The following is a 21,790-nucleotide window of genomic DNA, read 5'->3' as shown; positions in this document are numbered from 1 at the left end:
GTTCAGATTAGATATTAAAAAAAAATATTCACCAAAAAGAGTGGTGAAACATTAGAACAAGTTGCCCAGGGAGGTGGTGGAGTCTTCATGAGGTCTGGTGGAGACTGGCACAAGGTCTTGGGGCTGATGGGCAGAGCAGGGGAGGGATGGGTGAGAAGCAGAACTTCTCAGGGTCAGGAAGGAGCTTCTTGTGCTGCCTCTGGTTCCTCTGATGGAATCCTTGCTGCCAATGCCACCTCTCAGCAGGGAAATGGAAACTGTGAAAGGGATTTTTCCACTGAAATCTTTGCTCCTACAACTGCCCCAGAGGAGGCTGTGGTGAGGTGGGTGTTGGCCTCCTCTCCCTACAGACTGGGACAAGAGGTAACTGGTTCAGGTTGTCCCAGATTGGATCTCAGGAAAAATTTCTTCACCAAAAGAGAGGTGAAGCCTTGGGAGAGGTTACCCAGGGAGGTGGTGGAGTCACCATCCCTGGGGGTGTCCAAGAAATGGGTGGATGTGGGGCTTTGGGGGATGGTTTAGTGGTTAAGGTGGTGTAGGACTGATTTTTGGGCTTGACAGTCTTGAAAGTCCTTTCCAGCCATGAGGATTCTGTCAGCTTGCTTTGCCTCATCCCCAGCTCTGCTCAGGGGTTCTTAGAATCTTTCCATGATTCTATAATTCTGTGTTTCTGTTTCAGTCCAGTTGCCCTCAGACATGAGGTCCCTGGGGGTGTTTAAAAAAGATGTGGATTCAGGAGAGGATTCAGTGGTTAAGGTGGTGTAGGACTGATTTTTGGACTTGATGATCTTGAAAGTCCTTTCCAACCATGAGGATTCTGTCAGCTTGCTTTGCCTCATGCCCAGCTCTGCTCAGGGGTTCTTAGAATCTTTCCATGATTCTATAATTCTGTTTTTCAGTCCAGTTCCCCTCAGACATGAGGTCCCTGGGGGTGTTTAAAAAAGATGTGGATTCAGGAGAGGATTCAGTGGTTAAGGTGGTGTAGGACTGATTTTTGGACTTGATGATCTTGAAGACCCTTCCCAGCCCTGATGATTCTATCATTAGTGACTCAAAGCTTCTTTATTTTCTTTATTTTCTCTTTTCTCCTCTTGAAAAAAGAAAACCTCATCTGACCAGCAGGCTCACTCCACACCTTTTGGGAACCTTTAGATTTAGACCAGAACTGAGCAGCTTCTCTACCCTCAGAGGCCACCAATATTTGGATTTAGGTTGAACATTTTTTTCACTGAGAGGGTTGTCAGGCTTTGGAATGACCCAGGACAGTGGTGGAGTCACCATCCCTGGAGGGATTTCAGAGGCATTTGGACCTGGTCCTGGTTTAGGAGGTGATTATGGTGTTGGTTAAAGGTTGGCCTGGATGAGCTTGGAGGTCTCTTCCAACCCAAACATTCTGGGATTCTGTGCTTCCCAGCAGAGGTCTGGAGGCCAGGATGCTGACAGCAATGTTTGCCTGATGTTCTGCCTGACAAAAGAACCCTACCTGACCCAATTACAGCTGAATTCCTCCACTTCCAGAACAGGCATAGCTGTGTGCCCAACCTGCTTGGCTTGAATTCCCTAAATCCATGGCATAGCCCCAAGCAGGAACAGGGAAATGTTCCCATCTGCCCTCAGAGGCAGAAGTTGGGCTGAACACACCAGAGGAGGAGAGGAGACCTTTTCCAGAGATGCAGCTCAGCTCCTCTCTTTCCCATCAAGGGAATCCCCGTGGATCAAGAGAGCTGGAAGCTGAATAAACCCCACTCCAGGCTCAGCTGAGCCCATCCAGGATGCTGGCAGGACAAAAGGAAATAAAATTTCTCTAAAGAAATTTACCTTTTGGTTGGGGATGTTCTTACCATCAGGTTGGCACTCACAGGGCCTGGGTGGGAGGGTTCATTCTGCACCCAAAACCCCTTTGTGGTCACCTCAGAACTGGGTGCTTGAAGACTTGGGGGAATTTAGAATATATTCAAGGCTGAAAATTTTGAAAATTTCCCCAGCTTGAGGTTCCTGCTCCAATCTCTGCCTCAGGGTGAGTTGAAAGGTCTGAGGAGGAACAAACCCACTTATTTTATCCTTCTGTGTCCTGCCCTCCAAATCTGCCCAGCTTACTGGTCTGTACTGGATTTGCTCCAGTAGGCCAATGGCCACCTTACACTGGACAGCTCAAACTGGACCCAGTAAAAAAAAAAAAAAAAAATTTACAAATGCTGAACAGAGAAAAATTCCCTGTCCTTGAGTGCTCAGCTGCTCTCGTGGATGAACCAAGGAACATTTGGAAAAGCTTTTAATGGGAGAACAAAGAGGAATATCAGGGAACTGGTGGAAAAGTTACCACTGAGCACTCAGCTCTACCTGTTCCTGGTAACCACACAGAAATTCCTGAGGTTTAAGGATGGTCTTAAAGGATAATCCATCCAGGATAGAGGGTAGGGATGCAGGATGGAGCCAAAAGTGGTGTGGAGATCTTGGTCAGCTCTCAGCCAAATGAACCCTTTGAGGTCAGGAGGGTCTGAATGTCCCACAGCAGCAAAAGGGTCAGTGGGAAGAGGGAAGAAAAAGACCTAAAAATGCCTCTAAAAAGAGAGAAGATGCAGCAGTGCTCTGGGTAATGATAAAGGGGAAGATTTTTTTTTTTTTTAATGATAAAAGGGAAGATTGGTTTTCTTCCTGGATAAAGTGAATCACTTGGGGGGAGGGAGGGAGGGAGGGCACACAAGAAAAAAAGTCTTTTTTTTCTTTTTAGCCAACCCCAAATTTAAATACATACAATAATTTTTTTTCCCCTTTTCATCAAACAGATGGAATAAAGCTCACATTGGAGTGTACCCAAGGCTGTTGAATCCCAGCAATCCCACCAGCTGGACACTGCCAGAAACTTTGCTCCTTTGCTGTTTCTAGGGATGCAAAGGAAAAGGAGCTCTGCTCCTTTAAGCTAGCAGAAAGCTTCTTTACATTCAGGTGGAGTCAAGCCTTCCTGGGCTATAAATTTCCAGGGAGAGGCAGGGGCAGCAGCTGTTTTCCTTAGATCTTAGCAGACTTCCAGTCTCACCATGGTAAGAGCATTTCTTGTGTTTGTCTTCTTCTCAACTCCAAATATTGTCTATTTTTTTTTTCCCCAAGCCTACTGAGCTCAACAGCTTGCTTCTTTTTTTTTTTTTTAATTTTTTTTTTTTTCTTCTCTCTCTCTCTTGGGGATGTTAATTGCAAACAGCTTCATTGCTGGGTTCATAATCTGCTTTATCAATTGGGTGTTTGCTCCTTATAAGGGAAAAGTGAGGGACTGGGGTGGAGAAGAGAAGTGGCTTCTTGCTGCTTTTCACCCCCACTTTGCAGCTTCCCTAAGGTGGGGTCTGGAGAGTTGCAAACTTTTTCTCTTCAATGCAAGTTGGGGTTTACTTTGGTTTTTTTTTAATTTTTCTGTGGGGGGGAAACCAATGTATCTTGCTACACAACTATAGGAGAGACAAAAATTTAAGGTTTGACACTTCTGGTCCTTTACCCTCTGAGTTTAACACTTCAGCTCTTGCCACAGGGAACTGATTTGCAGGGACATTTAGGGTTTTGGGATTTTTTTTCCCCCTTTTTCCTTAGGACTGAGCTGCCATGTTGTCTTTGTCTGCTCCAAACCCTTGGGATTAGATATTAAATGAACCAAGTGCCCCCCCTTCCCCTTTTTCTTGCTTTTTTTAACCAAATCTTTGCTCGAAAGAGTTTGCAGCTGTGAAACTGGAGTGGATTGAGCTGGTTGCTTAAAAAAAAAAAAATAAAATTGCAACCCTGAAGAGTGCTGGCTGAAAGTTTTTGAGAAGAAGAAGAAGAAGAAAAGTGTCACCTTCTTGTGAATGGCACCCAGTAATTCCTTGGAAAAAAATCTGCTGGTGGCTCTTTGCATGTTGCAAATGGAAGAAAACTTCAAAGTAACTCCCAGCCAGGCAGTGTTTGAACTTTTTCCTTTTATCTGTTGGCTTCTGGGGGCTCCTGGCTAGCAAAGAGTTAAACATTCCCATGGTATTTCCAATGGGAAAATCAGCTGGACAACAATAGGCTGCCTATAGCCAGGGTCTGAAAAATGCAGTTCCTCTTAGTGGGAATGTTGGAGAGCTGGGACCTCAAAAAAAACCCAACCAAAAACCCCAACAAACTGACTTCTGGCATGTTGGAGGGGAGGGGAGGGGTGGGGTGGAACCTGCAGGAAAAGAGAAGACCTTTTTTTTTTTTTCCCCCCCCCCCCCTTCCCTTCTTTTTCCTTTTTTTTCCCTCGGGTTTTTTTTTCCCTCTTCTTTGACTTTCTTTCCCCCCCCCCCCCCCCTCTTGTCTTTCTTCTTTTTCTCCCCCTCTTGTCTTTCTTTTTTTTCTCCCCCTCTTGTCTTTCTTTTTTTTCTCCCCCTCTTGTCTTTCTTTTTTTTCTCCCCCTCTTGTCTTTCTTTTTTTTCTCCCCCTCTTGTCTTTCTTTTTTTTCTCCCCCTCTTGTCTTTCTTTTTTTTCTCCCCCTCTTGTCTTTCTTTTTTTTCTCCCCCTCTTGTCTTTCTTTTTTTTCTCCCCCTCTTGTCTTTCTTTTTTTCCCCCCCCCCTTGTCTCCCTCTTTTTTTTCCCCCTCTCTTTTCTCCCCCTTATTTTTTTCCCCTCTTGTCTCCCTTTTTTTTTTTTCCCCTCTTGTCTCCCTTTTTTTCCCCCCTCTTCTCCCCCCCTTTTTCTTCCCCCTCTTCTCCCCCCCCCTTTTTTCCCCCCTCTTCTCTCCCCCCCTTTTTTTTTCCTTCCTCTTCTCTCCCCCCCTTTTTTTTTCCTTCCTCTTCTCTCCCCCCCTTTTTTTCCCCCCTCTTCTCCCCCCCTTTTTTTTCCCCCCTCTTCTCCCCCCCTTTTTTTTCCCCCCTCTTCTCCCCCCCTTTTTTTTCCCCCCTCTTCTCCCCCCCTTTTTTTTCCCCCCTCTTCTCCCCCCCTTTTTTTTCCCCCCTCTTCTCCCCCCCTTTTTTTTCCCCCCTCTTCTCCCCCCCTTTTTTTTCCCCCCTCTTCTCCCCCCTTTTTTTTTCCCCCCTCTTCTCCCCCCCTTTTTTTTCCCCCCTCTTCTCCCCCCCTTTTTTTTCCCCCCTCTTCTCCCCCCCTTTTTTTTCCCCCCTCTTCTCCCCCCCTTTTTTTTCCCCCCTCTTCTCCCCCCCTTTTTTTTCCCCCCTCTTCTCCCCCCCTTTTTTTTCCCCCCTCTTCTCCCCCCCTTTTTTTTCCCCCCTCTTCTCCCCCCCTTTTTTTTCCCCCCTCTTCTCCCCCCCTTTTTTTTCCCCCCTCTTCTCCCCCCCTTTTTTTTCCCCCCTCTTCTCCCCCCCCTTTTTTTTCCCCCCTCTTCTCCCCCCCCTTTTTTTCCCCCCTCTTCTCCCCCCCTTTTTTTTTTCCCCCTCTTCTCCCCCCCTTTTTTTTTTCCTCCTCTTCTCCCCCCCCTTTTTTTTTTCCTCCTCTTCTCCCCCCCCTTTTTTTTTTCCTCCTCTTCTCCCCCCCCTTTTTTTTTTCCTCCTCTTCTCTCCCCCCCCTTTTTTTCCCCCCTCTTCTCTCCCCCCCCTTTTTTTCCCCCCTCTTCTCTCCCCCCCTTTTTTTTTCCCTCCTCTTCTCCCCCCCTTTTTTTTCCCTCCTCTTCTCCCCCCTTTTTTTTTTTCCTTTTTCTTCTTTTGGTTATGCTGAAAATCCCAGTACTCCCTTGAAGCAGGTGCTGGGGCTGGGGTGAGCTGGGAGAGAGGAGAGGGCAGGGAGCAGCTGTCCCAGCTCCAGGCTTTGGGTTTGACCCCTGCAAACAAAAGTGTGGTCAGGAGCTATTGCAATCATCCTGCTGAGGGCTGGGCAGCTGGCAGCCAGCATTGCCCACATACTGCAAATATCCCCAGGGACAGGGAGCACTTCAGCCCAGGAGAGGGAAGGGATGGGTTTGGCCAAGCAACGTTGGGCCAAGTGTGGGCTGAAGGGGTTGGGGTTGGAGGGGTTGAAAGGGTTGGGACTGAAGGGCTTGGGGTTTGAGGGGTTTGGGGCTGGAAGGGGTCTGGGTTGAAAAGTTTTGGGCTGGAGGGGTTGAAAGGGGTTTGGGGTTGAAAGGGGTTTGGGGTTGAAAGGGGTTTGGGGTTGAAAGGGGTTTGGGGTTGAAAGGGGTTTGGGGTTGAAAGGGGTTTGGGGTTGAAAGGGGCTGGAAGGGTCTGGGTTGAGAGGGGTCTGGGTTGAGAGGGGTCTGGGTTGAGAGGGGTCTGGGTTGAGAGGGGTCTGGGTTGAGAGGGGTCTGGGTTGAAAAGTTTAGGGCTGGAGGGGTTGGGCTTGGGGTTGAGAGGGTTTTGGGGTTGAGAGGCAGCTGGCAGCCAGCATTGCCCACATACTGCAAATATCCCCAGGGACAGGGAGCACTTCAGCCCAGGAGAGGGAAGGGATGGGTTTGGCCAAGCAACGTTGGGCCAAGTGTGGGCTGGAGGGGCTGGGGTTGGAGGGGTTGAAAGGGTTGGGACTGAAGGGCTTGGGGTTTGAGGGGTTTGGGGCTGGAAGGGGTCTGGGTTGAGAGGGGTCTGGGTTGAAAAGTTTTGGGCTGGAGGGGTTGGGCTTGGGGTTGAAAGGGGCTTGGGGTTGAAAGGGGCTTGGGGTTGAAAGGGGCTGGAAGGGTTTTGGGGCTGGAAGGGTTTGGGCTGGAGGATTTTGGGTTGAGAGGGGTCTGGGTTGAGAGGGGTCTGGGTTGAAAAGTTTTGGGCTTGGGGTTGAGAGGGTTTTGGGGTTGAGAGGGTTTTGGGGTTGAGAGGGTTTTGGGGTTGAAAGGGGCTGGAAGGGTTTGGGCTGGAGGATTTTGGGTTGAGAGGGGTCTGGGTTGAAAAGTTTTGGGCTTGGGGTTGAGAGGGGTTTGGGGTTGAGAGGGGTTTGGGGTTGAGAGGGGTTTGGGGTTGAGAGGGGTTTGGGGTTGAGAGGGGTTTGGGGTTGAGAGGGGTTTGGGGTTGAGAGGGGTTTGGGGTTGAAAGGGGTTTGGGGTTGAAAGGGGTTTGGGGTTGAAAGGGGCTGGAAGGGTTTGGGCTGGAGGATTTTGGGTTGAGAGGGGTCTGGGTTGAGAGGGGTCTGGGTTGAGAGGGGTCTGGGTTGAGAGGGGTCTGGGTTGAAAAGTTTTGGGCTGGAGGGGTTGGGCTTGGGGTTGGAAGGGCTTGGGGTTGGAAGGGGCTGGAAGGGTTTTGGGGCTGGAAGGGTTTTGGGGCTGGAAGGGTTTGGGCTGGAGGATTTTGGGTTGAAAGGGTTTTGGGGCTGGAAGGGTTTTGGGTTGAGAGGGGTCTGGGTTGAAAAGTTTTGGGCTGGAGGGGTTGGGCTTGGGGTTGGAAGGGCTTGGGGTTGAGAGGGTTGGGAATGAAGGGCTTGGGGTTGAGAGGGTTGGGGTTGGAGGGTTTGGGGCTGGAAGGGGTTGGAAGGGTTTGGGGCTGGGGGGGTTGGGGTTGAAAGGGTTTGGGCTGGAGGGGTTTGGGCTGGAGGATTTTGGGTTGAAAGGGGCTGGGGGGTTTTGGGGCTCGAAGGGTTTGGGGTTGAAAGGGTTTGGGTTTGAAAGGGCCTGGGGCTGGAGGGGTTGGGGTTGAAAGGGGCTGAGGGCTGAAGGGGTTGGGGCTGAAGGGGTTGGTGTCCCTCTGAGGTCCCAAGAAAATTCCTCCAGTTGGTGTCCAGCTCTGCAGGGGATGTCCTGGTCGTGCTGTGGCCACCAGAGTTGTTTGAGGGCTGAAAACTGAAAACTGTGTCCATGTTTGGACAGGAAGAGGGGAGAGGTTGCGTTGCACCCTTCTCCTGCTGGCTGCACAAGTGGTTGGTGCCCAAGGCTCCTGATCCTTATTTAGGGGACAGTGACCTCTAAGGGACAGAGTCCCTCTGGCAGGATGGTTACACCTAGGGGTGTCCTCTCAACCCTAAAAAACCTGGGCTCTTGGTGGCTTTTTTTGTGGGCTGCTTGGAGCAGAGGAGCTGAGCTGCTTTGTGGGGACCACTGGGAAGGATTCAGTAGGGATGTGAGATGAGGTGAGACCTGAACCAAGCTCCCTAGGGAGAATGGGATCAGCTTGCCATTCCCAGCTGGGATCACCACCTCCCTTCCTCTGTGATCCCTTGGGAAGCAGCACTGCCCCGTGTCTTGAGTCTCTACTTGGGAACCAGGCCACGAGCTGCGTGGCAGAGCTTTGATCTTGGAGTGGTGGAAAGAGCAGGGCTGGCAATTACCCAGGGAAGTTTGCAGCCACCAAAAGTCCCCAGAGAGTCTCTGGAAGATGCTTGTACCTTCAGCACTGCCCTGGAGGAGTCAGAGGCTGCTGGAGGGTGACCTGGTTAAATCAGGACTCCGAGCCTCACCCCAGGTATCAGTTGTTCTGGCCCTGGGCATCTGCTGGAGCCTCATTTCCTCCTGTGACTCCCAGCTTGGCTCTGGGTTTCCCAAGATTGGCATCTTGGATGGGTTGGGTTGGTTTGTGGTGTTTTTTGTTTTTGTTTTTTTTGTTTTTTGTAACCAAACTGCTGTCCCTGATTTACTCTGGGACCTGGTGGGCTGAGCATTGAGCCACCCCAGCTCAGCTGCTTCCTGCCTCAGCACGAAGCCCATCACCTCCTTCCTTCTTCCTTCCCTGGCTTGGGAGAGCTCTTCCTTATGGATGAGGCTCAGCTGTGTCCCCCAGGCTCAATTCCTGGTTTGCTGTTTGCTCCTTCTCCCAGGGCTGGGCAGAACTTCCCGTTTTTCCTTCATCATCCACAAGATCGGGAACGGTTCCAAACAAGAACCCCAGGAGGAGGGGGCTAAAAAAAATCCCAGGATGTCTAAAAATTCTCCTTAACAATCCATTTCCCCTTCCAGAGGGAGTGCATTTCCATCCACATCGGGCAGGCTGGAGTGCAGATGGGGAATTCCTGCTGGGAACTCTACTGCCTCGAGCACGGGATCCAGGCGGATGGGACCATTCCTGGCCCCAAGCAGGTGAAACCTCTGGAACCCAAACCTGAAGAAGTGGATTCTTCTTTTGAGACTTTCTTCTGTGAGACAGCCTCGGGGAAGCACGTGCCCAGGGCAGTGTTCATAGACTTGGAGCCCACGGTGATTGGTAAGGGTTGGGGAAGTTTGTTGGGAAGTTTTTCATCATCCCTTTGGGCAACAGGAGAGAGGGTGGGGAGAGGACAAGGGTGATGGGTTTAAATGGGAAGGGAGATTTGGGTTGGATGTTCAGAGGAAAATTCTTCACCACGAGGGTAGGATGTTCAGAGGAAAATTCAGAAGGTTGGATTTTCAGAGGGAAATTCTTGGAAAATTCTTCACCATGTGGGTAGGATATTCAGAGGAAAATTCTTCACCACAAGGATAGGATATTGAGAGGAATATTCAGAGGGTTGGATATTCAGAGGAAAATTCTTCACCACAAGGATAGGATATTGAGAGGAAAATTCAGAGGGTTGGATATTCAGAGGAAAATTCTTGGAAAATTCTTCACCACAAGGGTAGGATATTCAGAGGAATATTCAGAAGGTTGAATATGCAGAGGAAAATTCTTCACCACTAGGGTTGGATATTCAGAGGGTTGGATATTCAGAGGAAAATGCTTCACCGTGAGGGTTGGATTATTCAGAGGGTTGGATATTCAGAGGAAAATTCAGAAGGTTGGATATTCAGAGGAAAATTCTTCACCATGAGGGTAGGATATTGAGAGGGTTGGATATTCAGAGGAAAATGCTTGGAAAATTCTTCACCACAAGGGTAGGATATTCAGAGGAAAATTCAGAAGGTTGGATATTCAGAGGAAAATTCTTCACCACTAGGGTTGGATATTCAGAGGAAAATTCAGAGGGTTAGATTTTCAGAGGAAAATTCTTGAAAAATTCTTCACAAGGATAGGATATTGAGAGGAATATTCAGAGGGTTGGATATCCAGAGGAAAATTCTTTACCACGAGGGTAGAAAATTCAGAAGTTTGGATATCCAGAGGAAAATTCTTGGAAAATTCTTCACCATATGGGTAGGATATTCAGAGGAATATTCAGAGGGCTGGATATCCAGAGGAAAATTCTTCACCACAAGGGTTGGATATTCAGAGGAAAATTCTTGGAAAATTCTTCACCACGAGGGTTGGATATTCAGAGGGTTGGATATTTAGAGGAAAACTCTTTACCACTGGAATAGGTTGCCTATAGGGAGGTTGTTGATTTTTTTTTTTGTTTCTTTGTTTGTTGATTTGCATCAAGTGTTTGTGAAGAATTTCATTTTAGCATTTAGGTTTAATTTGAATTATTTGAGTTAATTTGAATGTGTGGTGTACAGAGATCTGACTCCACCAAAAAAAGAAAGGCATGGAGCTCTTGGGGAGGATCAGAGGCTGGAGCAGCTCTGCTCTGGCTGAGAGAGTTGGGGGTGTTGAGGCTGGAGAAGAGAAGGATCCCATGGGGAGACCTTAGAGCACCTTCCAGTGCCTGAAGGGGCTCCAGGAAAGCTGGGGAGGGACTTGGGACAAGGGCCTGGAGGGATGGGACCCTCTGAGGGGGAAGGGTTTGCAGCTGGGAGAGGGGAGATGGAGAGGAGATCTTGGGCAGGGAGGGAGGGGGGGAGGGAGGGAGGGAGAAATTGTTTGGGGTGAGGGTGCTGAGCTTTAGAACCAGGTTGCCCAGGAAAAGAGTCTCTGCCCCATCCCTGGCAGTGTTCAAAGCCAGGTTGGATGGGGCTTGGAGCAATCTGGGAGGGAGGTGTCCCTGCCCATGGCAGGGGGGTTGGAATGAGCTGAGCTTTCAGTTCTCTTCCAACCCAAACCATTCCAGGATTCTGTTTCTTGGGGAGGGAGGGAGGGAGAAATTGTTTGGGGTGAGGGTGCTGAGCCCCTGGGTGCCCAGGTTGCCCCCAGAAGCTGTGGCTGCCCCATCCCTGGAGGTGTTGAAGGTTGGATGGGGCTTGGAGCCCCCTGGGCTGGGGGAGGTGTCCCTGCCCATGCAGAGGGAGTTGGATCTTGATGATCCTGAATGTCCCTTCCACCCCAAACCATTCCATGAGTCTATGACTGAACCCCCTTCCTTGGGGCTGCTGTTACTGCCCATCTTGCCATCCAGCTCCCACTCCTCTCCTCTACTAAAATGTCTCCAGCCCTCAGCAGACAGAGTCTGCAATTCCAAATCGACTTGGGAGTGACAAATCCATTCCTCTTACTCCACTGACTTCTCTTTAGTTGATCTCTCCTTTTTAAGAGCCCTGCTGCCTTGAGTAGGGTCCTTGCCAGTGGGTTTCTCCACCCCAGTGCCTAGAACTGAACTGCCCCATCCCATCACCTGATGAGGCTCCTCTGGTTTTAATGCTGCCTGTGAAGCATCTTTGGGCTGATCACAGAATGTCAGGGGTTGGAAGGGAGCTCTGGAGGTCCCCCTGCCCCAGGAGGATCCCCCAATGCAGCCCACACAGGAACACATCCAGGGGGGTTTGGAAAGGCTCCAGAGAAGGAGACTCCACAACTTTTCTGGGCAGCCTGGGCCAGGGCTCCCTCAGCCTCACCCTCAACAAGTTTCTCCTGCTCATGCTGAGCTGGAACTTCCTCTCTTCTCCCTTCAACCCATTCTTCCTTGGCCTCTCCCTGGCCACCCCCAAAAAGAGATTGGCCCCTTCCTCTTGCCCCCCACCCCTCAGCTCTTGATGGACATTCAGCAGATGGGGGCTACACATTCCATGGTTCTGTGGAAGGTGCTTTGTGGCTACTGCAATTTTTCCACTCCCCCTTCTGGGATCTCTGGATGTTTGACTCAAATCATGGCACTTCAGTTTCAAGTGACTTCCTAGAAAAAAAGTTTGGTTTTTTTTCCTTTTTTTCTTTTTTTTTTTTTTTTTTTCCTCAAGTGTTGGAAATTATTCCCAACCCCCTGCATCCATCTACCTCCTCCTGCCTTCTAGGCTTCCCTTGGATGTTTGCTCCTCCCTTCCCATCTAGGAAGTGTGATTCATGCTTTCATCTGATGGGATAAATATTTGCTCTGGTTCCACTGAATTTTAAAGCACCTTCTCAAGGCACTTGAGTTGGGAACCCAGTGAGGGAGCCAGTAGGATATGAGATGCATCCCAGATTGAGGCTGAGTGAGCCTAAATGCCTGCTGGAGGTGTCTCCAACCTCCTTGGCTGCAAGGAGCCTGGAGAAACTGGTCCTAACCCCTGTCTTCAGAAGGTGCCTGAAGCTGGGTCTGATCCACCCAGCAGAAATGTCAACACTGGGGGCATTTTGTCTCCTCCTCTGGAGAGCAGAGGATGGAGGTTGTGCTTCCAACAGGCAAGGAACACAAATTGCATGGGGTAACTACATCCTGGAATGATGTTGGAAACACTCATGGAATGGTTTGGGTTGAAGGGAGCTTCAAAATCATCAAGTTCCAACCCCCTCTGCATGGGCAGGGACACCTTCCTCTAGAGCAGGTTGCTCAAGGCCCCATCCAACCTGTCCAAATTTCAGTGTCCAAATTACATCAGGGTCTGAAAGTGGCTGCTGTGTGAAGATGGAGGAGGCATTGCCAAGGAGAACCTTGACAAACGGGCCTGGAAAGGGTTGTTCTTCCCCCTTTTACCATTCCCAGGCTGAACCACCCGTGCCCTGACCCTCTGACGTGGGCTCCTGGTAGATTTGTTCTGGGTTTTGTCACAAAACCATCAAACACCTTTCATCTTCTCTTGCTCTTCATGGTTGCTCCTCCTGCTGTAGATGAGATCAGGACTGGAACCTACCACGGGCTCTTCCACCCCGAGCAGCTCATCAGTGGCAAGGAAGATGCTGCCAACAACTATGCCAGGGGCCACTACACCATTGGGAAGGAGATCATAGACACTGTCCTCAGCAGGATTCGGAAAATGGTAAGGAAAAAAGGACTCTTTCCCTTAAAAAAACCCCAAAAAACCACAGCAGGGAGAAGACAACTCAACTTGGGGTTTGGGGTAAAAAGTCTTCAAAGAAAAAACCCTTTAGGTGAGCTCCAAGAGCTGCTGCTGCTTGGGGTTGGGTTTGGGGGGTTCAGAAAAGCAAGGGGTCACCTAAACCTGCAGGTTTGTCCTCAAAACAAGGGGTGGTGTGAACCCAAGATGTCTGGAGTGACACAACAAGAGACCTCTGGGACAGCAGAGAAGAACTTCTGATCCCAGGGAAGCCCCAGGCAGGTTGTGTGATTGGAGATTTTAATTCTAAATGGAGACCTGGAAGCCAGGATTGAGGGAGCAAACAAACTCCAGGTTTGAGAAGAGTGGAGCAGGACTGTAGTGACATCCTGTGGGGGAAATGTTCTTGAGATGTCTCCTAAGGGTTTAGGACCCAGCCCCTCTCAGGTGCTGAGGTGGGCATTGAGCTGATAATGGAGCCATTTGCCAGGAGTTTCCATCTGACCATGGGGAGCTCCATGGAGATGTTGATTCACATCTCCACACTTCAGGCCCTCAGTAGGGTGAGATCCTGAGTGAACCCACTCTAAGGATTGGGTGGATTCTGTCTTATTTGCCCTATTTGCTGCCTCTTGGGCACCAGTTTCTTCCTGTATGAGTGCAATGACAAAATTCAGGAAGTTTTCACCCTTAGAAGGGTTGTCAAGCCTCCAATATCTTATGAACCCCCCCCCCCCTTCCTCCTTTTTGGGGAACCTGACTCTTCAAATCCACAGCATTACAAAATGCTCTCCTGGAAGTTTTGTTCAGCTCACCTGGCTACACCTGCTGAGCTGTGATACTCTTGAGTATCTTGGTTCTGGCAAGAGAGGAACTAAAAACTTAATTTCCTGTGTGAAGAAGGGAGCTGAGATCACTGTGGGAGGCTGAGGAACGAGGAAAACTGGTGTAGCAGAATGAGCTTCACTGGGTAGGCTTGGAAGGTGTTGGTGGAGCTTGACTGGTTGACTGGTTAGGATTCTAAGAGAAAAACATCAAAATCCATCATTTTGCTGCAGGCTGATCAGTGCAGTGGTCTCCAAGGGTTCCTGGTCTTCCACAGCTTTGGGGGGGGCACGGGCTCGGGGTTCACCTCCCTCCTCATGGAAAGACTTTCCGTGGAGTACAGCAAGAAATCCAAGCTGGAGTTCTCAGTCTACCCGGCCCCTCAGGTCTCCACGGCCGTGGTGGAGCCCTACAACTCCATCCTCACCACCCACACCACCCTGGAGCACTCAGACTGCTCCTTCATGGTGGACAACGAGGCCATCTACGACATCTGCAACCGCAACCTGGACATCGAGCGCCCGACCTACAACAACCTCAACAGGTTGATCGGGCAGATTGTCTCCTCTGTCACGGCCTCCCTGAGGTTCAACGGGGCTCTCAACGTCGACCTGATCGAGTTCCAGACCAACCTGGTGCCCTACCCACGGATCCACTTCCCCCTCACCACCTACGCCCCCATCATCTCCTCGGAGAAGGCCTACCACGAGCAGCTCTCCGTGCCCGAGATCACCAACGCCTGCTTCGAGTTCTCCAACCAGATGGTCAAGTGTGACCCACGCCGGGGCAAGTACATGGCCTGCTGCTTGCTCTACAGGGGGGACGTGGTGCCCAAGGACGTCAACGCCGCCATCGCCGCCATCAAAACGCGACGCTCCATCCAGTTCGTCGACTGGTGCCCGACTGGTTTCAAGGTGGGCATCAACTACCAACCCCCCACCGTGGTGCCCGGGGGGGACCTGGCTAAAGTGCAGAGGGCTGTCTGCATGTTGAGCAACACCACGGCCATCGCCGAGGCCTGGGCCCGCCTGGACCACAAGTTTGACCTGATGTACGCCAAGAGAGCCTTTGTCCACTGGTATGTGGGGGAAGGGATGGAGGAGGGGGAGTTCTCAGAGGCCAGGGAGGACCTGGCTGCCCTGGAGAAGGATTATGAGGAGGTTGGAAGGGACTCGGCTGATGGAGAAGAAGATGAGGCTGATGAGGATGAATATTAATGAACTGCGAGGCTCTTCCTCAACCCAGTTCAAAGCTCAGATGAAATCCAAACCCTCTCTCGTCAGGCTGAACTGGTCTGGAGTTGCCTGGAGGTGCTAAAGGGTTGTCCTGAACCTCAACGCCGCCGTTTGACGTCTGAAACCTTCACCTTGCTTGCCAAATCTCTCTGCACTTCTGTAGCATGGGTGTCTCCAGCTTGGCCACGCTGCTGTTGATCCCTGAGTGAAGCTGAAAAGGTGCCTGGCTTAGTGCTGGGGACTCATCCTGCCCCTGGCCAGGGGATCCTGGTTGGTCCTGGTCCAGGGGAAAGCTGCAAGCTGCCTGCTTTTGGCTGAAATGGCAAATTCTTGCTCTGGCTTTTACTGTAAAAGCACCTTTTTTTTTTTTTTTTTTTTTTTTTTTTTTATTAGAAATGTACCCTTGCACTTCTATGCAACTGTTTTATTTTGGTTGGTTGTTTTGGTTTTGTTTTTTTTTTTATTTGAATAAAGAACTTTTCTTTTTTTCTTTTTTTTTTTTTTTTTTTCTTTAAGTTCTCTGGATTTCATGAGATGTTGTGAGGAGGTCTTTACTTCCTTGGATGGTGTCAGGGGGAGAAGAATCACAGAATGGTTTGGGTTGGGAGGGAGCTTCAAGATCATCCAGTTCCAACCCCCTGCATGGGCAGGGACACCTCCCACCAGCCCAGGGGGCTCCAAGCCCCATCCAACCTGACCTGAGACACTGCCAGGGATGGGGCAGCCACAACTTCCTTGGACAACCTGGGCCAGGCTCTCCCCACCCTCAAATTCAAGAATTTTTCCCCAAGAAAGAGAATCCTGGAATGGTTTGGGTTGGAAGAGAACTGAAAGCTCAGCTCATTCCAACCCCCCTGCCATGGGCAGGGACACCTCCCTCCCAGATTGCTCCAAGCCCCATCCAACCTGGCTTTGAACACTGCCAGGGATGGGGCAGAGACTCTTTTCCTGGGCAACCTGGTTCTAAAGCTCAGCACCCTCACCCCAAACAATTTCTCCCTCCCTCCCTCCCTCCCTCCCTGCCCAAGATCTCCTCTCCATCTCCCCTCTCCCAGCTGGAAACCCTTCCCCCTCGCAGGGTCCCATCCCTCCAGGCCCTTGTCCCAAGTCCCTCCCCAGCTTTCCTGGAGCCCCTTCAGGCACTGGAAGGTGCTCTAAGGTCTCCCCATGGGATCCTTCTCTTCTCCAGCCTCAACACCCATGGAATTACACACTGCTCTAGGTTGGAAGAAACCTTAAAGCTCATCCAGTCCCAACCCCTGCATGGGCAGGGACACCTCCCACCAGCCCAGGGGGCTCCAAGCCCCATCCAACCTGACCTGAGACACTGCCAGGGATGGGGCAGCCACAGCTTCTGGGGACAACCTGGGCCAGGGGCTCACCAAGCTGAATTTGGGTCCTGAGTCCCCAGGCTTAGAGCCTTGGCCACCAGAAGATGAGGCTGAGTTGTGTTGCCTGCTCCAGGGGGTCAGCCAGGAGAGGTCTCTGCAGATGGGTGGTGGGAATCCATCTGCCCACCCTTCAACCAGAGACTTGTCCCCTCTTCCTGTCCCCCCTGGAGTGCTCCCTGTGGTTTCTGGACACCTGCACGAGGCTTTTGGGATGTGCTCTGCTCCTCTTGGGAAAACATCTGGAGAAGGAGGGCCAAATTTTCCTCCACCTCCCCTACCTGGTGGCTGCAGGGATGGAGGGCAGGAGATGCAGTTGCATCTTGGGGCTGGGCTGGAAGGTGAAGAGCAATGGAGATTTAGAGGAAGGGATGAACAGGACAAGGTGAAGGGGTGGGAGCTTGGTGAGCTGGGGCTCTGTGGGGGCTGGAGAAGAGCAGAGTGCATGGGAAGTGTCTGGGGATGGGGAGGTGGAAGCCCCAGGACTGGTGCAGAGGTTTGCCAGGAAAGTAGAAGTGGTGGAAAGGGGGGCAGATCCCATGGGATGTGCTTGGAGGCAAGGAGGCATCTGCAACTCCTCTGAGACCATGGGGTGGCCATGGCCAGGGACAAGTGATGGTTTGGGGACACTCAGCAAGGGCCAAGTGGATGTGGAGAGTGATGTTCTCCTACCTGAAGATGCTGTGGGGAGAGGGGTGGTTGCAAGACAACTTTATCCCCTGGAGAATCCCCAGGAGGAGAAACTGGGAAATCTTGAGGTCCCCTGACCCATCTTGGGTGGTTTTTTGTTGGTTTTTTTTTTTTTTTTTTCAGTGATTGTGGACTGGGACAGGTTGTGTGTGGGGATGTAGGAGGGAGTGTGGTGGGAACAGGATTGGGAGGTTGAGCTGGTGGGATGCTTTGGAAATCCTACAGACCCCAAAGAGAACCCAAGGAAGAAGCTGGTGGAGGCGATGGGAGGAGAACAAATCATTGGAAACTCAAGACATCATCACTTTAATCAGGGACCTTCCTGAGGTGACAGGTCCCCTTGTCCTGCTCTGGACATGAACCTCTTCCCCGTGCATGGAAACGTCCGGGAGGGAGGGAGGGAGGAGATGGGGATGGAGAGAAGGAGGAAGAAGAGATCTGAACTTTAGGGGTCAAAACTCTACAACACTGATACCACCACCATCATCATCATCATCATCCCCAGCTCTCAGTCCCCTCGGGCTGGCAGCTCAGGGCTTGCTGCTGGCCCCACACAGCTCCAAGTCCCCCCCCTCTGTCCCCTCCCCGTGGTTGGGGTCACTTTCGCCGCCCGATTTGGGCCATCAGGTGGGCGTTGGCAGCAGCCTTGGCCCTCAAGTTCTTGGCCTTGGCAATGTTGAAGAGGATGTTCATGATGTTGGTGGGGACATCCAGGGAGAGGGTGACCTTGGCTCGGCGGTCGGTCTTGGCCCGGTTCTGGTAGGTCTTCCCTTTCAACTGGGCCTGGGAGATGTATTTGTATTGGCCTTCCCCTGGGAATGTCCTTTTGCCCAGCTCTTCATCCACCTCCTCCTCCTCCTCCTCTTCTTCCTCCTCAGATGCCTCTTTTGGGAGTGGAGAGTCCAAACCACGCTTGTCCAGGATGGAATTTTCCTCCTCTTGGTTCTTCTGGGCTTCGGCCAAGGCTGCGTTGAGGCAGCTGAAGATGGAAGCAGAGTTGTAGAGGTGGAGAGCTTGGCTGGTCTGGGCAGCAGAGAGGAAGATGAGGAGGAGCAGAAGCCTGGGGTGGGACATCGTGGTGGCCTGCCTGGTGGAGAGACCAAGGGAAGGGGAGAGATGGGCAGAAAAAGGGCAGAAAAGGCAGAAAATCAGCATCTCCCTCTCCTCCCACATCCCATGGATTTGGGGTCACCCCCTGGCTCCTCCCCAAGTCCCATCTCATGGTTAGGGCAGGAATCTCCAAGGTGAGACCTTCCCAGCTCTTGGTTTTGGGGTGCTGGGTGGAAAGTGGGGATGTCCCAGGGTGCTGGGACCTCCAGGGAAGCTTTGGCTTTGCCAGTTTCCTCCTCTTCCAGGAGATCTGGTTTCTCCCATTTCTCCTGCCAGGGGCAACCTTGTGGCCATCCTCATCCTCATGATCCCTCTCCACCTTCCTGACCCCTCCATCTGGGGGATTTTCCTTCTACCTCTTCTCCAGACAGCCTGAAGCAACCTGCTCTGATGGGAAGGGGAAGAGCTGGATGATCCCTCTAGACCCAGATTCCAACCCCAACCATTTTGTGACACGTGGAGAAAAAGCACCAAACCTTGGTGCCATTTTTTGCCAATAAGACAGCAAAATCAGCTGCTGTTATTTCTGTGAGCTCAAGCATTTTCTTCCAAAGTTCTTAATAAATTCACTTTGCTAATCAGAAACATGATTCTGACAGACACAACTCTCCCTTCTCCACAAGTCCCTCTTCCCCAAATCTTAGGATTTGGGCAGCAAGTAATATAACAAGACACATCTCAGTGCTCCCTCTGCTTGAAAATCACCCATTTTATGCAAAAAATGGTCCCTAAAGGACGTGGGGAGTGGGTACCTCCTGGTGCTGGAGGAGTCACCCAAGTGATGGCCCCGTGGCCACCTTGGCTTGCTCCAAGGTTGCCCTGATGGCCCCATAGCTCCATCCCCAGGTTCCTGCTCCAACCTGAGTGCATCTCCTGGCCCACTGGGGACCTGGGGACACTTCCAAGGCCACAGCACCACTTCTTGCTCAAAATTTGGTATTTTTTTTTTAGCCTCTAGAAGGCTGAAAAATTTAGGATAACCCTCCCCACCCATCCCTTGCGTCCCATCTCCCTGGGAAGTCCCCATCCCCCTGGATACCCACCCGACAGCTCCCCTAAAAAACCACCAGGGATCTCCCGGGGTGGTGGTGGGGGGAATTTTTGTCACCCAAGTGTCCCCAAAACCATCCCCGAGGTCGCAGAGCTTTTCCAAGGGCTTGGATACACTTTGCCATTCCCGATCTTCGGGCACCATCTTGTGGCAACCGCGTCTCACAGCAAGCCCTGGTTTTGGGGACAGTCCCTGAAGGTTTGGGGACAGTCCCTGCAGGTTTGGGGACAATCCCTGTAGGTTTGGGGACAGTCCCTGTAGGTTTGGGGACAGTCCCTGCAGGTTTGGGGACAATCCCTGAAGGTTTGGGGGAAAATTCCTGCAGGTTTGGGGACAATCCCTGAAGGTTTGGGGACAGTCCCTGAAGGTTTGGGGACAGTCCCTGCAGGTTTGGAGACAATCCCTGAAGGTTTGGGGACAGCCCCTGAAGGTTTGGGGAAAATCCCTGAAGGTTTGGGGACAATCCCTGCAGGTTTGGGAAAGTCCCTGAAGGTTTGGGGACAATCCCTGCAGGTTTGGGGACAGTCCCTGCAGGCTTGGGGAAAATCCCTGAAGGTTTGGGGACAGTCCCTGCAGGCTTGGGGAAAATCCCTGAAGGTTTGGGGACAGTCCCTGCAGGTTTGGGGACAATCCCTGCAGGTTTGGGGACAATCCCTGAAGGTTTGGGGACAGTCCCTGAAGGTTTGGGGACAATCCCTGCAGGTTTGGGGGCAGTCCCTGCAGGTTTGGGGACAATCCCTGCAGGTTTGGGGACAGTCCCTGAAGGTTTGGGGACAATCCCTGCAGGTTTGGGGACAGTCCCTGCAGGTTTGGGGACAATCCCTGCAGATTTGGGGACAATCCCTGCAGGTTTGGGGACAGTCCCTGCAGGTTTGGGGACAGTCCCTGAAGGTTTGGGGACAGCCCCTGCAGGTTTGGGGACAGTCCCTGCAGGTTTGGGGACAGCCCCTGCAGGTTTGGGGACAGTCCCTGCAGGTTTGGGGACAGTCCCTGAAGGTTTGGGGAAAATTCCTGAAGGTTTGGGGACAATCCCTGAAGGTTTGGGGAAAATTCCTGCAGGTTTGGGGACAATCCCTGAAGGTTTGGGGACAATCTTTGAAGGTTTGGGGACTCTCCATGGACCTGGGGTTCCGTGGCCCCGAGCTGCCATCCCTTGGGATTGGGGGGGGATCCAATGATGCTGTGGGAAACCCCCGGGAAGCTCTGGAGGAGCAGGAGGGGTCCCGTGGGGCTCATTTTGGGGCATTTTGAACACTTTTGAACATTTTTGTTTGATGGGGGGGGGGAGATGCCCTCAGGATGAGCCAAAAAAGGGGAATCACCCCCAGGAATTTCACCCTGGATCTGCCACGGTTCCCAGAAATCTGTTTCCACCTTTCCCTGCCCCTTGGAGGGGGAATTGGGGCAGGATTATCCTTGAAATTCTGCCCTTTTCCATCCCTTGGGGACCAGGAACAGGAAGGATTTGCTGGAACCCCTCGAGTTCAACTTCTGTGCTTCCCTCACCCCCTGCACAGAACCTTCCCCAGCATCCAACCATGTCCTGAGCTCAAGCCCAATCCCAAGGAGAGGACAGTCCTGGAATGGGGGATTAATGGGATTAATTAAATTCCAGAAACTTAATAGGATCAAGAACATTCCCCCACCCCAAAGCAGCCCTGGAATGATCCCCACAAAACTTGGGATGGAGGAGAAAATCCCTTCCCAGAAGAGGGCAGTGGGGAGCCCCAAACTTTCCTTCCCCCATCCCCCCGAAAGGGGATTAATTTGCCCTTCCAAAAATTTAATAGGATGAAGAGCACTCCCCCAATCCCAAAGCATCCCTGGAATAATCTCAAAAAAACCTGGGATGGAGGAGAAAATCCCTTCCCATAAGAGGGCAGTGGGGAGCCCCAAACTTTCCTTCCCCCACCCCCCAAAATCAGACATTTCAATCCCAAGGATTAATTTTCTCTTCCAAAAATTTAGTAGGATGAAGAGCACTCTCCCAATCCCAAAGCAGCCCTGGAATGATCCCCACAAAACCATCACCATGGGATGAGGGAGAAAACCCCTTCCCATAAAACACAAGCCCCATAGGAGGGCAGTGAGGAGCCCCAAACTTGCTTTCCCCCATCCCCCCGAAAGGGGATTAATTTCCCCTTCCTAAAATTTAATAGGATGAAGATCATTCTCCCAATCCCAAAGCATCCCTGGAATAATCCCAAAAAAACCTGGGATGGAGGAGAAAATCCCTTCCCATAAGAGGGCAGTGGGGAGCCCCAAACTTTCCTTCCCCCACCCCCCCCAAATCAAACATTTCAATCCCAGGGATTAATGTCCCCTTCCAAAAATTTAATAGGATGAAGAACATTCTCCCAATCCCAAAGCAGCCCTGGAATGATCCCCACAAAACCATCACCATGGGATGGAGGAGAAAATCCCTTCCCATAAAACACAAACCCCATAGGAGGGCAGTGAGGAGCCCCAGACTTTCCTTCCCCCATTCCCCCAAAAGGGGATTAATTTCCCCTTCCAAAAATTTAATAGGATGAAGATCATTCTCCCAATCCCAACGCAGCCCTGGAATGATCCCCAAAAAACCTGGGATGGAGGAGAAAATCCCTTCCCATAAGAGGGCAGTGGGGAGCCCCAAACTTTCCTTCCCCCACCCCCCCAAAATCAGACA

The 21,790-nt window shown here is 51.4% G+C and overlaps 2 protein-coding genes across 2 annotated transcripts; one reads left to right on the top strand and one right to left on the bottom strand.

Annotated features, from left to right (window-relative positions):
* Positions 1–2,987: 2,987 nt before the first annotated feature.
* TUBAL3 (tubulin alpha like 3) lies at positions 2,988–15,013 on the top strand. The gene is made up of 4 exons (XM_071734232.1): positions 2,988–3,041; positions 8,804–9,047; positions 12,657–12,805; positions 13,882–15,013. The coding sequence occupies exons 1-4, from the start codon at positions 3,039–3,041 to the stop codon at positions 14,863–14,865; spliced, it is 1,380 nt and encodes a 459-aa protein (XP_071590333.1). The 5' UTR covers positions 2,988–3,038; the 3' UTR covers positions 14,866–15,013.
* Positions 15,014–17,558: 2,545 nt separating this feature from the next.
* UCN3 (urocortin 3) lies at positions 17,559–18,048 on the bottom strand. Its single transcript, XM_071751293.1, has one exon. It carries the CDS (start codon positions 18,033–18,035, stop codon positions 17,559–17,561), a length of 477 nt encoding a protein of 158 aa, XP_071607394.1. The 5' UTR covers positions 18,036–18,048.
* Positions 18,049–21,790: the final 3,742 nt, after the last annotated feature.

Source organism: Heliangelus exortis, chromosome 1 (genome assembly GCF_036169615.1).
Source record: "Heliangelus exortis chromosome 1, bHelExo1.hap1, whole genome shotgun sequence".
Classification (NCBI taxonomy): domain Eukaryota; kingdom Metazoa; phylum Chordata; class Aves; order Apodiformes; family Trochilidae; genus Heliangelus; species Heliangelus exortis.
Note: the sequence above shows the minus strand (reverse complement) of the source record. Positions and strands in the feature narration are given on the sequence as shown.

Bases quoted from the DNA above. Each gene is read 5' to 3' on its own strand.
- UCN3 (XM_071751293.1), bottom strand. From the start codon at position 18,035: ATGTCCCACCCCAGGCTTCTGCTCCTCCTCATCTTCCTCTCTGCTGCC.
- TUBAL3 (XM_071734232.1), top strand. The intron at 9,048-12,656 runs GTAAGGGTTGGG...CTCCTGCTGTAG, and splicing joins CTTGGAGCCCACGGTGATTG to ATGAGATCAGGACTGGAACC. The intron at 12,806-13,881 runs GTAAGGAAAAAA...ATTTTGCTGCAG, and splicing joins TCAGCAGGATTCGGAAAATG to GCTGATCAGTGCAGTGGTCT.